The following is a 13,831-nucleotide window of genomic DNA, read 5'->3' as shown; positions in this document are numbered from 1 at the left end:
AACTGAAAACAGGCTTATTTAGAAGCAGAGAAAGCAGAAGGATGGAGATGGACGCGAGGACAGGATGATATCATCCTTAATATATGGTAGTAGGACTCTCCTCAAGATCACATGGAAGTCTTTCTGCGGCTTTCTCTCAAATCTTCTCTGAAAACTCTGAAGAATACTTTTCATAAACCATTACTGTAACGGATGTTCATTCTTTGAGACACAGCTGAAGCAACTCCAGGGGTGAATAAAATAATAAAGACTCAAAAGAAATAAAATGTACATTCTGGAGGAAGAGCCCAGACTCCTAAATTTTACCCACACATCATTTCAGTAAGAAGAGAAATGTATCTGGCTCAGAGAATACAGCAAAACTTTGGTTTGTTAAAAAAACAACAACAACAGGGCGCCTGGGTGGCTCAGTGGGTTAAAGCCTCTGCCTTCAGCTCAGGTCATGGTCCCAGATCCCTGGGATCGAGCCTCGCATCGGGCTCTCTGCTCCGCAGGGAGCCTGCTTTCTCCTCTCTCTCTGCCTGCCTCTCTGCCTACTTATGATCTCTGTCTGTCAAGTAAATAAATAAAATCTTTAAAAAAACAACAACAATAAAATAAAATAACTCCAAGATAAATGAAAAGAGATAACAAAGCAATAAATTCTAATTTAAAAATTAGTAACATGCAGAAAAGAACTTTAAATCCTCCACCCATGTACCCTCCACTGAGATTAAGCAAATGTTAACATTTTCACTGTGTTTACCTTTTCCTTGAAGGATACAATTTTATTTTATTTTTTAAAGATTTTATTTGAGAGGGGCACCTGGGTGGCTCAGTGGGTTAAAGCCTCTGCCTTCAGCTCAGGTCATGATCCCAGGGTCCCGGGATCGAGCCCCGCATCGGGCTCTCCACTCAGCCAGGAGCCTGCTTCCTCCTCTCTCTCTCTCTCTGCCTGCCTCTCTGCCTACTTGTGATCTCTGTCAAATAAATAAATAAAAATCTTAAATTTAAAAAAAAAAGATTTTATTTGAAAAAGAGAGCACGGGAGAGAGAAAGCACAAGCAGGGGGAGAGCCAGAGGGAGAGTGAGAAGCAAGCTCCCTGATGAGAATCTGATGCGGGGGCTCCATCCCAGGACCCAGGGATCATGACCTGAGCTGAAGGCAGACCTTTAACTGTCTGGGCCACCCAGGAGCCCCTAAAGAATACAATTTTATAAATATAAGCTGCTTTACGGCTCCTCCCCAGTAACCAATGCTACTTAGTTCCCGTGCTGCCATTTCAATTCACACTCTTGTGCTACGTATGTGTATTTCTAGAACATTATTTATTCTCAGTTTCAGTGGCTTATAAAAACATATAAAAATGGCATCATAACCATATACTTACACTTCTGTAACTTTCAAGTTGTCATGATTCTTGTTTCTGAGACTTATCCATGATGCTACATTAACTGCTATACAGCATTTTGTGTATTCCTAACCCACCATTTAGGGATCCACATCTCTATATAGGATCAATTAGGTATAGCCCACTTTTTCATATCATAAACACTGAAATATAGATGTCTCATTGTATACCTATAAAAATAGCAATTGTTATTAAGTATAAAATCTTAAAGACAATCTAAACCCAGAAAACTGAAGTAAGTTAATATGGATGCTAAACAGAAAATCTATTCAACGGTATTCAGCTCAAGTGTCTATTTCATAATGGCCCCAAAGAAATGACTGCTTTCCATCTCATGTGCCTCCTTCTTCCTTCATTTTTTAGTAAACTACAATTCCTCACAAACTGAGTCAGTAAGATGAATCATAGGCATGACTACAAAGTGCCGAGAAGACTGAACCCGTGTGTGTGTGTGTGTGTGTGTGTGTGTACACGTACATTATGTGTGGTGTTAGGAGATTCTGGTGATTTCTGTAAAAAAGGAAATTGGGTAATTCAGAAAATAAAACTTTTTGTTGAAAAGATAGCCTGTAAAAAAGACCAGAAAAGGTGAAAAAAAAAAAAAGGAGAGAAGATACGTCACTACAGCATTATTTCCAAACTGAAGCCAATGCAATGTTCAATTGACTTAAGGAGACGGGAATAGAACTGTACAGCCATTACGAGCCTCCCACAAGAGATCTTACTGTCTAGTCCCTAATTACTTTAGAACAACACATTTTCCGGCTTGAAAGGCTAGACTCTTCCTAATGCCTAGATGAAATAAAACACTGGATGTGTGACAAGAGGGAAGAAAGGCATCACATGATCTTTATTAATTAAACTTCTAGAATACTGAGGGGCACCTGGGTGGCTCTGTCGGTTAAGGGTCTGCCTTTGGCTCAGGTCATGGTTCCTGGGTCCTGGGATCGAGCCCTGCATTGGGCCCGTGCTCAGCAAGGAACCTGCTTCTCCCTCTCCCTCTGCCTGCGGCTCCTCCTGCTTATGCTCTCCCCTTCTCTCTATCAAATAAATAAGATCTATAAAAATAAAAAAAAATAAAGTTCTAGAATATTGAAAACAGGGATGGTGGAAAGAAAAGCTCTTGAACTGTCCCATAAATACAACCACTTTAATTGAAAATCAATACATTAAAAAATGGGCAAAAGATTTAAAGAGTCATTTCTCCAAAGAAAATAAACAAATGGACAACTAGCATATGAAAAGATGTTTAAAACCATAAGTCATCAGGCAAATACATATCAAGACCATTTCATATGCACCACAATAACTACAATTTTAAAAATGGGAAATGACAAGTGTTTTCCAGGATGTAGAGAAACTGGATCCTTCCCCACCACTGCTGATGGGAATGTAAAATAGTACAGTCATTTTGGAAAACAGTTGGCAGTTCTTCAAACTGAACCACTCCACCTAGGTGTATACCCAGGAGATTTGAAAACGTATGTCCACACAAAAACTTATGTATGAACAGTCACAACAGCATTATTCACAGTAGCCAAAGATGGGAGAAAGTCAAATGTTAAGCAAATTATGAATTGATGAACAAAATGTGGTATATTTCTACAATGGGATGCTATTCTGTTATTAAAAAAAAATAGTAAGCATATCAATGCATCCTATAATGTGGTAAACCTCAAAGACATATTAAGTGAAAGAAGCCAGGCACAGAAGACCACACATTTACATGAAATCACCAGAACAGGAAATTACATCGATTAATCACTACCGGGGGCGGGAGATGGGAGGAATGAGATACTGCTAATAGGTACGGGGTTTCATTATGGGTTGGTGAAAATCCTAAGAAAGTCATAAAATTAGATAGTGGTGATTTTTGCACAATATGCTAAAACCCGAAGAGTTGCACACTTTTTAAAGATGAATTTGATGATACACAAATTATGTATCAATTTCTCAAATAAAAAATGCTAAATGCCAGTTTAGGGGAATCCAAATTGAAATGAGAAAAAACCCCAATCAATAATACATCAATGAGAAGGCATATTACATGAGCAGACATAATGTATCCCAACAAATTCTGATTTGATAAAAAACATGAACATTTCAGTGGTATTACTGAGAAAGGTATCTACCAAGTGATACTTATACGTGAAGCATTATTCTAAATATTCTATACAGACACATTGTATCTAATCTTCCTAGCCCCCTTATGAGGTAGATACTCTTATCCACCCCCATTTTATAAATAAGAAAAGTGAACCCCACAGAGGTTGAGCAATTTGTAATATTATATAGTCTGTGTGTTTTCCTACAAATATATTTTTAAATCCAGTAGAATCTATATGTCAAGCTGATATAATGGTATAGTATGCCGTGTGTGTGGCAGCTAAAGATAAATGAGAGATTATTCTTTCCAAGTGTCTAAAATTCTAAAAATATGAAAATGAGAAAAGCAGCATTTCACTGAAAAAAAACCTAATTTCTCTTTTCTGTTTTACAAACATACATTAATTTTCTTCAAATGGCAATCATTCTTCTCTTAAAAAAGAAAGTTTAATGAATTTCATATAACCTGGCTTCACATAATTGAAATTATCCTTTTTAGCCACTTCCTCTATAATTAAGGGTAATAATAGCCAAAATTCCTAGAAGACAAATTTAGCTTTTATTCTCAAATAATCTAGTGATAGAAGTGTTTATGAATCAAAATTACTTTAAACATCATCTGTTTAATGGAGGATCTTCCACTGAAAGATTAATGGGTAAAGATTACATACCTTGTTTTTAAAATAAACCTCAATTGGCAAAATGAAACCAGCATACCCAGATTCTTCTACTTTGTAAGGTGGATCTTTGCACACTGCAACATTAAAAAGAGAAAACAGGTGAGAGGAGAATAAAAGACAGAAAGACAATCTTTCTTTTGAAAACAAAACAAAACAAAAAAACAAACAAAAAACACCCAGTCTACTATCTAGATCATGCTCCATTCTCACACCCTTTGCTAAATCCCCATGTGCATCTCTGATCTAGCCTTTACTTCCCCAGAATCTACAGTAAAGCAAATCTGTGAGCTATTTGTTAAAATCTTGATGGAGCATCTCATCGCAGTCAACCATGATCATTAATAACTTGACTTCAGTTGTTGTCATCCTGCCCCAAAGCTTTAGGGAAACTGAGGATAGCTCCTACCATCCAAAGCTTGAAAGTTTCCTAACAAAAGTACTATCTATGTCAGGTCTTTGATGTAAATTACTCCATCCTTGCACCCTTCACTTTTTTGGAGATACCCTGATTTCTATGCTCAAAGGTGCCAAGACATCCTCCTTCCTTAGAAAATCCCAAATACGGACTCTTCCAATATTATTGGTGCCCATAATGTCACTATCCCGATCCCCCTCCCCTCCAAAAAAGAATTAGGCAAGACTATTTAGGCCAGTTCTTAGGAAATAAGAGACACCCTCAAGAAGCTAAATATGATTTCATACATGAGACTATCGATTAAATCAAAACCACAAGCCAACTGAAATTATTCTAGTTAAGACTCCATTTGATAGTATCACAAAGAAGTAAAAATGTAGATGCTGCTGGGGCGACTGGGTGGCTCAGAGGTTAAAGCCTCTGCCTTTGGCTCAGGTCATGATCTCAGGGTCCTGGGATCAAGCCCCACATTGGGCTCTCTGCTCAGTAGGGAGCCCGCTTCCCCCTCTCTCTCTGCCTGCCTCTCTACTTGTGATCTCTGTCAAATAAATAAATAAAATCTTAAAAAAAAAAAGTAGATGCTGAACATCAAGGTAACACCGTCCTCTACATGACAGCTCAAGTCCTCTGCAGCAGGGCTCCAGTCTACCTTTCAGCCTTCCTCTTTTGTCACCCATCAATCCTCCTGTGCTACATTCAAGTGCACCAACTCCCCCGCAAATACGCCCAGCATTTCCCAACTTTGACCCGTCCTCCCGTCATTCCTTCCAACACACATTGATACTACTGTTAGTATAATCTCCTAGTTCAAATTCAAATTTCATCACAAATTTTGTGCCCTTTCCAGACAAGAAAGTACTATCATCTCTTCTCCTTTGACCTTCCTAAAGCATTCACTGTCTGAATCAGGGGTTTGACAAACTCAACAGATTTCCCCATTACCATATATTCCGGCATTTCATCTGTAATTTCCTTCCAGTATTCAAGGACAGAAGTGTTTACCTCAGGAAGATACTGAGCATCAAGTTTCGAGGGCTCACGCACACGTGCATGCCAATCCAGGCTCTACCTCAGACTAACCAGGCTACCTGTGGTTACTGAGTTACTCCAATTCTCCGCACATTGGATTTTCCTCCAGTGTAAGGATTCAACAGGATAATGTACATATAAGACACAGCACAGATCCTAGCCCACGTTAAGTTCTCAAAAAGTGACTGAAGTGAGGCAGGAAACCTAATCCATGAAACACCCAAATGTCATATAAACTTTTGAGATGAAAATCTAAAGAAGGAAGCAAGTAAAGCCCTGGATTTTTTTTATAAGACTCAGGTCCATGGCCCCTGGGCTAAGAATTCTCCAGACAGCTTCCATTTTCTTTCCCTTTAAAAAAGAAAACACCATCAGGACCCCTGGGTGGCTCAGTCAGTTAAGTGTCTGACTCTTGGTTTCAGCTCAGGTCATGATCTCAGGCTTGTGAGATAGAGCCCCACATCTGACCCTGCGCTGGGAATGGGGCCTGCTTAAGATTCTCTCTCTCCTTGGGGCACCTGGGTGGCTCAGAGGGTTAAGCCTCTGCCTTCGGCTCGGGTCGTGATCTCAGGGTCCTGGGATCGAGCCCCGCATCGGGCTCTCTGCTCAGCGGGGAGCCTGCTTCTCCCTCCCTCTCTCTGCCTGCCTCTCTGCCTACTTGTGATCTATCTCTGTCAAATAAATAAATAAAATATTTAAAAAAAAAAAAAGATTCTCTCTCTCCCTCTCCTTCTCTCTCTGAGAGAGAGACAGTAACATATACCCAACTGTAAGTATGGCCGTCAAGATGCAAAAAGACTATATATGTGTAGAAATTCAAGGATAAGTTATTTTTCTTGTAGACAATGGTGATGATGTACATGAAAGCTGGTTAGACACTCCGCAAGTAGAACTACGGTTATAAAGAGGTATACTGAAGATGGGATTTTAACACTTGGACATCTCCTTTGACCCACCTCAGGAACCCTTCCCTAAACGTACTTCAGAAGTCAATCAGGAATAAGGAATCTCACCCGACCTTACAAGTGTCTCTAATTTAAGAGGAGGGTGGGGGCACCTGGGTGGCTCAATGGGTTAAGCCTCTGCCTTCGGCTCAGGTCATGGTCTCAGGGTTCTGAGATCCAGCCCCACATCGGGCTCTCTGCTCGGCAGGGAGCCTGCTTCCCCCTCTCTCTCTGCCTGCCTCTGCCTACTTGTGATCTCTCTCTCTTTCTGTCAAACAAATAAATAAAATCTTAAAAAAAAAAAAAGAAAGAAAAAGAAAAACAACTCAGAGTAGCTTCAGTCCTGCATCTACTAACCACCTGCCAACCTGTCATGAATATTCAAATATCCTGGACCCTTGGGAGGGGGTATGCCACCAAAAGTACTGAGCACTCCCCACCTCACGCCAAACAGAAAGCTCGTATTACACCCAAGACATTTCCAGACTGCAAAGCCTCTCTGCCACACAGCAGTTTCAGTGTCCAGGTCGTTGGGGATTAATCCTGCCAATGTCATTTGAAGGAAGTTTATTCTGTGGGCTGCTGTACATGCCAGGTAAGTTATAGCTGTACCTCTATATTCCCTGTTGTTAGATTCATTTTCTCTATACTACATGCAGATTGCTTCTATTATAGGAAACAGCTGTTAGTGAGCACATCTTCTGGTTGAAAGTTTGAGATTTTTTTCCCACCCTCTAAAGGAAATGATTTATTATATATTAATATTCCCTAAAAGTCTGGTTTATAAGAAACTGTTTATCAATGCATGCCTCAATTATTTTTAAATGCAGTATTTTCACAAATAACAATAAACGATGTCTGTAGAGCACCTTGAGTTCTTAATTAGAACTTCTTAAATAGAAGCAAACAATAGAAACATTTTATACACACTAAATATGCCAGAAAATCTGTAGCAATACAAATATAAACTTACAGTCCCAATATGAAGAAAGCCAAATTAGGGCAAGTAGTTTATTTATTCAAGTATCTTATAACCTAAAACATTAACATGAGTTTCTAACCTAGTGCTTAAAAAGAAAACAGGAGTTCAAACCAAGAAACATTTTAGCCAGGGACAATAGATCAGACATAAAGCAATTATTGTTAAACTAATAGGACCACCTCTGGGACCTCCTTGTGTCACTCAGCAACACTTCTTCATTAAGAATCCCTGCTCATCATCACTGGCCACTGGGTCACCTTCACACTATCTAAAGCATCCTAAACCCTTCAACTCATTCTTCCTCTCAATTGTCCAAGAATCAGATAATCTTAAAATCTATGTAATAAAACTTTCAGAAGTTATTAAAGGGACATTCATCTTTGGAATGCCATCAAATATTTTTAGGTGACAGTAAAGTGGGAGGATTAACATCCATTCTTTAAACTATGCAAATTGATTCGACAGAAATCACTGGAAGCTCTCACTCCTGTCAAAATCCAGCCCAGATGTTAGCTCTTTGAGAATGTCTCCCTTGCTCCCCTTCCAAGCTTCTCGTGTTCCACTTATCAGGCTGGTGCATTTATCAGACTGGCAAGATAACACTCACTCACCTCTCAGCCTCCTCCACTAGACTGAGCCCCCTTGAGGTCAGCAACCCCATTATTACTCCTATCTGTAACTGCCGGCACTAACACTGAGCCAAGCAAAGCAACAAATGTTTGTTGAACTGAATTTTTTAAAGAGACACGCCATCCTTCACTGATTTACCATTGCTAAAGAAGTTGCTTTCTGGGAGCCCTCAAATTCTTCTCCAAACTCCCACTTCCTACAATTAACATGAACTTTAAAAAAAAGGCAGGGTGCGGGGGTGGGGGGAGAGGTAATAGGTAGTGTGGTCACAGAGGAGCCTTCTCCTGAAAGCTGACTACCCAACCTGGACCGGTTTTAATCTGACAGTACCAAACTTAGAGAAACTGAGTAAACAAATTGAGCCAGAAGATTCCCATTGTCATTCTGAAACTAACATTATACAGCCAGAAACAACGTCCGTCCCTCTCGTCTCCTTCCACACACTTCTGCTCATGTCTTCCAAGGCTCTAACTAGGAGACATTTCCAAAACGTTCTCTTTCCAAGTAATCACATGTACCATGAAGGTCTACCAGCACACAACACTCATGCCTGAGAGGAACAGCCCAAAGTGTGTGTAAATAATGAGTAATTGTGTTTTGTTCCCTAAAACACCTTCTCAAAAGTAGGCACACTCCCCATATACATATGCAGTACAATGCTAGCTACATACATTGACCATTAATCTACTTAAGTTGAGCAAAAAATGCACACAAGGAAGAAAAAAACATGAAGGGGGGAAAGGTCATATTTCAGCTAATGTGTAGTAAGTTAAAAATCTTATTCCCTTACCTGAGATTTTTAATACTCTTCATTTAGGAGAAAAAGGCTTTAAAACAAAATAAAACAAACACCTGTGCTTGGTACAGAGAAATAAGTGCTCCTTAGATGAATAAATAAAATTTGTGCTATTATTATACAGTTCATATACAAACACAATAAATGAACTTAATTAAAACATTCCATTGTTTAGCACAAAAAAAAAGAAAAGAAAAAGAAAAGAAGCTCATACAAATTCATAATACCCTCTTTAAAGCTTTAAAAAACTATCACTGGGCAATCATTTTTTTCTCTAAGCCTCAAGAAAAGAGCTGGTGGACTCCTCCCCACTCTGTTCGCTTAGACACTATGATTCATGCCCATCTGAATACTTTGGTTCAGGACACGGCCCAGCTGACCATTGATAATTATTGGTTTTACTTTATTTACTGTGCAGAGCCCTTCAGGAAGGAAACACACCAAACTCTCTATAAAGACCGGTTATTACCAATGCTTTGTGCTGAACGTCCCTTCCAGTTTGAGCATTTTGGACTCCTTCCCTTCTGGCTTGAGTTCTGCCATTTCAGAGCCCCTCAAGAGCAGTGCAACAGGGAGGGGGCTGCCTGGCCCATGCCTCTGCCCTCAGTGGTCCTGCGGGAGCATTAAGAAGTCTAGAGCTAGCATCCAGCAATCTGAGCACCTCACTGCCATTGAGCACAGTAGACTTTACGCTCGTGACATTTTGAAAAGAACAAAAATCAACAGTTGGGTTTTGTTTTTTGTTTTTATAAGCACACACACACACAGAGAACTCACACAAAAAAGTTCCACCACGATTTCTATTCAGCCCATTTCAGTATATATGCTGCCGAACTGAGCACTATTCAGCCCATCTCAAAACAGGTATTTCTTAAAGGCAAAAAAGTATTTTCCCCCTTTGGGCCATTTCCTTGTTTCCCGGAAAAACAACTAAAGGTAACAGCAGGCAACTTTCAAGTTCCATTGTTGAGGTTTTTACCTTGTTATAGTTGTTGTTGTTTGTTTGTTTGTTTAAATTCAAAAGCAATTCTAAAAACCTAATTGCTTCATACACAAAAAAGAACTGTGGTCACACAAATGTCCAATTAACTTTAACAAACTTTTAAGAAACCAGCTAGATACAGTTACGAGACTGAGTTAGGTGGATTCACCTCTTCCAGATTTACCACTCAAAGACCAACTCAAATACCACCTCCTCCAGAGAGCCCTCTGCCAATATCACAAAACAACAATGGTAGATTCCCTCTTCTGGGATTAACCCTCTCTTCTCCTTGATCCTATTACCTAGTCTATTATAAATGCTACTATCAAACTCCATCCTCACGCCCATTTCATTCTATGCTTCCCAAGAGCTACAGCTGTGCCTCCAGCCACTTCTCATCTCTGAACCCAGCCCATCATCTATGAAATGGAGTTGGGTCAATGGAACATAACTTTAGTATGAACTTCAAAGGAAGAGATGGAACAAGCTTGGCAGTTGAGAAGAAAGGCCTGGATGGAAGGAAAGTATGAGCAAAGGCATTAGGAAAGATCAATGGCATAATTCAGCAGTCACTCTAAGTGGAAACCAGAAAATGATGAAGAAAAAATGGATAATATGGATCAAGTTTATACCTGTATGGAGAACCTCACACCATACGTACTCAGAAAGCCCAGGTGGGCAAGAAGTGGATTACACATACAAAAGAGGGATCATTAATTGTGAATTATTACAGAAAACTCCTAGATTTGGAAAAAGAATTTAAGACTCCAAACTGGCCATGTTGAAAAAACCTTAATAGTGAACATAAAAGTGACTTCATTTGTTAGTAACTTGGAATCTTTACTTATAGACTTAGAATATTTCTAGCCTCTCTCTCCAGAAGGGAAAAAAAGGTAGGATTTTTTTTTTAAATATATGCACATTTTTAGCTTTCAGAGCAGTTACATCATTACAGTTAGTAAGAGCCCATCTAACGGAGATTAAGTCAAAACATTTCACCTATAGAGAATATAACTGTGATGTTAAAACAAGACTCCCTTCATGATCTTCAAGGAATGCCATATAACAAATGAGTCAACAAAATACAAAGTTGCCCCAAACTAGACAACATTATGAATTGTTAAGAAATACTAAATACAAATACTCAATCTTACATCTTTCACGAAAATTGATAGTACTTCTGCCAACTTGCCTCGTGATAACTCAGTATATGGCACTGCTTCAAAAAGTGGCCTAGTGGAAATATATTTCCACACTAATTTGATAGGAAATAGCAAGAGCAGATCTTTAAAGAAACTGCACCTTAGGACAAACCTAATTCTTTCATTGAGAATTAGTCAAACGGAAAAATCTTAAGGTTTCTTTCTCAAAGATAGCCATCATTTTTAAAGTTAAACCTTGGGCACACCTGGGTTAGGGCAGTAGCGTAAGTATCCAACTCTTGGTTTCAGCTTAGGTCAGGATCTTAGCGGTGAAATCGAGCCCCACATCAGGCTCTCTGCTGACCATGAAGTCTGCTTGAGACTCTCACCCTCTCCCTCTGCCCTTCCCCAACCAGACCCAAGCACACATGCACATGTGTGCGTGCTCTCTCAAATAAATAATTTTTTTAAAAAAGTTTAAAGTCAAACCTTGGACAAAATATGTTTCAGAATACCATATTTCAGAAGGTCCATCTAGAAAAGCAACATTAGCACATGGAAAATGGTCTTCTTAAAAAGTAACTAAGAATCTCTCAACATGTAGCAGAAGCAACTTCATTTCAGTGTGTATTACCACATCAAAAAGCTGGCCATCAGAAACAGAGTTTCCCCTCTATGGCCTTTTATTATTTAAACAAATATCTAAGGAGCTATTGAAGAATCACATTTCCTAAAATAATCACCTCGTGACTTCTGGATGTAGCAGAAGTAAACAACCCTTAGGACAGCCTCCAGCATCAAAGTTTTACCCAGTTTTACCCATGTTTTATACTTGGCCCAGCTGTCACTAAGCTTGGTGCTGCTTTTTATTTAAAGGCCAAAAAAAAAAAAAAAAAAAAGGAGACGCCTGGGTGGCTCAGTTGGTTGAACATCCGGCCCTTGGTTTCGGATCAGGTTGAGATCTCAGGGTTGTGAGATCAAGCCCCATGTGGGTCTGGCTCTGCATTCAATAGGGAGTCTGCTTTACATTTTCACTCTGCCCTCCCACCCCCAACCCCACACGCACTCACTCCCTCTCTCTCAAATAAATAAACGGGGGGGGGGGGATGTAATGTCTTCACTTATAAAATTATCCTCTTTTCTCATTCATAGTAATTCATTTTTTTCTCAATAATATTAGCCTAATTAATTCAAGCTAACAGGGGCCATATAATCTTAGGGCTACAAAGATAAGGTGGAATTCTTGCTCTCGAGCAGATGACAGTCTAGCCAGAGACACTGTCATCTGAGTACAGATTCTATGCTGGAGACAAGACAGAGTAGTGAACACATACTAAACTAACATCCACTGATGAGAGACAAGCTGGACAAGGAGGAAAGAGAGAAGACGCATCAAGAAAATATTGAGAAAGTACTGAGTATTAGTGCTATGGTGGAAAAGAAGCAGGCTCATGTGAGGAGAATGGAGAGATCCTTTTTATTTTACATTAATACTCCCTTCTCTGAGAAGGTGACAATAAAGCTGAGACCTGTGCTGGATCGGCAGGAAACAAGCGCTTTGTGTGCTGCTTACAGAGAAAGATATGAAAACAACCTAAGGAAAGTCTGTCCTTACGTTAGCCCCCAGGGCTGCTTAGCCCCTCACCTGGATTTTCTAACTGAGGGGAAGGAACGTCCTCCTTCCTGAGCATCACTTGCTTGAACTTCTCTTCCAGCCTGAATTCACCATTTAATACTCACACAGGCTTGGCTATTCTGATTTCACAACCTCCTTTCTCCTATCTTACATTCTCCCAATGCTACAAACTCCCAAGAAAGCAATGTATCTACTTATAAAATCTTCATTATGAGTCTTCATTTGTGAAGGTTTTTCAGGTAGGTATCATTCTTGGGAACTGTGTAACCTAATCTTAAGTGACATATATATGTATTTTTTAATCTTTTCTTGAAATCTCAGAGTTCTTAAACACAGTACAAAAGGAAGTGTCCAGACTAAGGACCACCAGCCTTAAGAAGTCATGGGTTTTAAATGCAATTTGAGAAAAAGAAAGATCACAAATGAGAAGCTGTCTACTCAAGGAGAAACCTGTGCTACAAGGAAAACAATCACATGATCCAGGAGAGAAATGAAGAAAACAAGAGTGATGCCATTTGAAATAACTTAAAATTTTCTCAAACACACAGACCCTCACTTGAAAGGAATACCTTAACTAAAATAAAAACGTCCTTTCAATAAGTGCACAGTGTGTAAGAGACACTTTAAAATGTATTGCCGCGATTTCTTGTATAGCATACAATTCCATTTTCAATACTTGCTAAATTCACACTTGCTAATTAATTTTTACTTTATCCCTTTCAGAAGGAAAAACGAGTGCATCCAGGGAAGGAAGAAAAACTGTTCTAACTTCAGAGGAAGGGTTAGGGACAAGATTTCTTTCCAACATCTTGTGGACTCTACTCCGTTTCTTCAATTTAGCATTTGGCACAGAGAGAGCCTATCCTAAGTACCTTAATTGATTTAAGCTCCATTAGATGTTACAAATGAAGACAGAATGAGGGTGAAGCTCATAGAGCAGCAATGGTTTAAGCCTTGGGCATACAGGAATGTGGTTCCTGTTTAGCCTGACAACCTTTCAATCTCCTCAAATAAACCAGGGAAATTTTCCATCACCACCCTTCTAAGGCAAGAATTTTCAAACTATGTTCCAGAAAACCCTACAGCCCTGTAGTGTCT

General features: G+C 39.4%; 1 protein-coding gene across 2 annotated transcripts in view; it reads right to left on the bottom strand.

Moving 5' to 3' along the window:
- The window catches only part of MLLT3 (MLLT3 super elongation complex subunit), a 279,058-nt gene that overhangs the window by 117,897 nt on the left and 147,330 nt on the right, over positions 1-13,831 (bottom strand). For both annotated transcript variants that reach the window (XM_032880505.1, XM_032880506.1), the window contains one exon: positions 4,169-4,251. In XM_032880505.1, coding sequence (XP_032736396.1) covers positions 4,169-4,251 — 83 coding nt within the window. The remainder of the gene's footprint in view (positions 1-4,168; positions 4,252-13,831) is intronic.

Source organism: Lontra canadensis, unplaced genomic scaffold (assembly GCF_010015895.1).
Source record: "Lontra canadensis isolate GAN:19392208 unplaced genomic scaffold, GSC_riverotter_1.0 scaffold70, whole genome shotgun sequence".
Taxonomy (NCBI): Eukaryota; Metazoa; Chordata; class Mammalia; order Carnivora; family Mustelidae; genus Lontra; species Lontra canadensis.
Note: the sequence above shows the minus strand (reverse complement) of the source record. Positions and strands in the feature narration are given on the sequence as shown.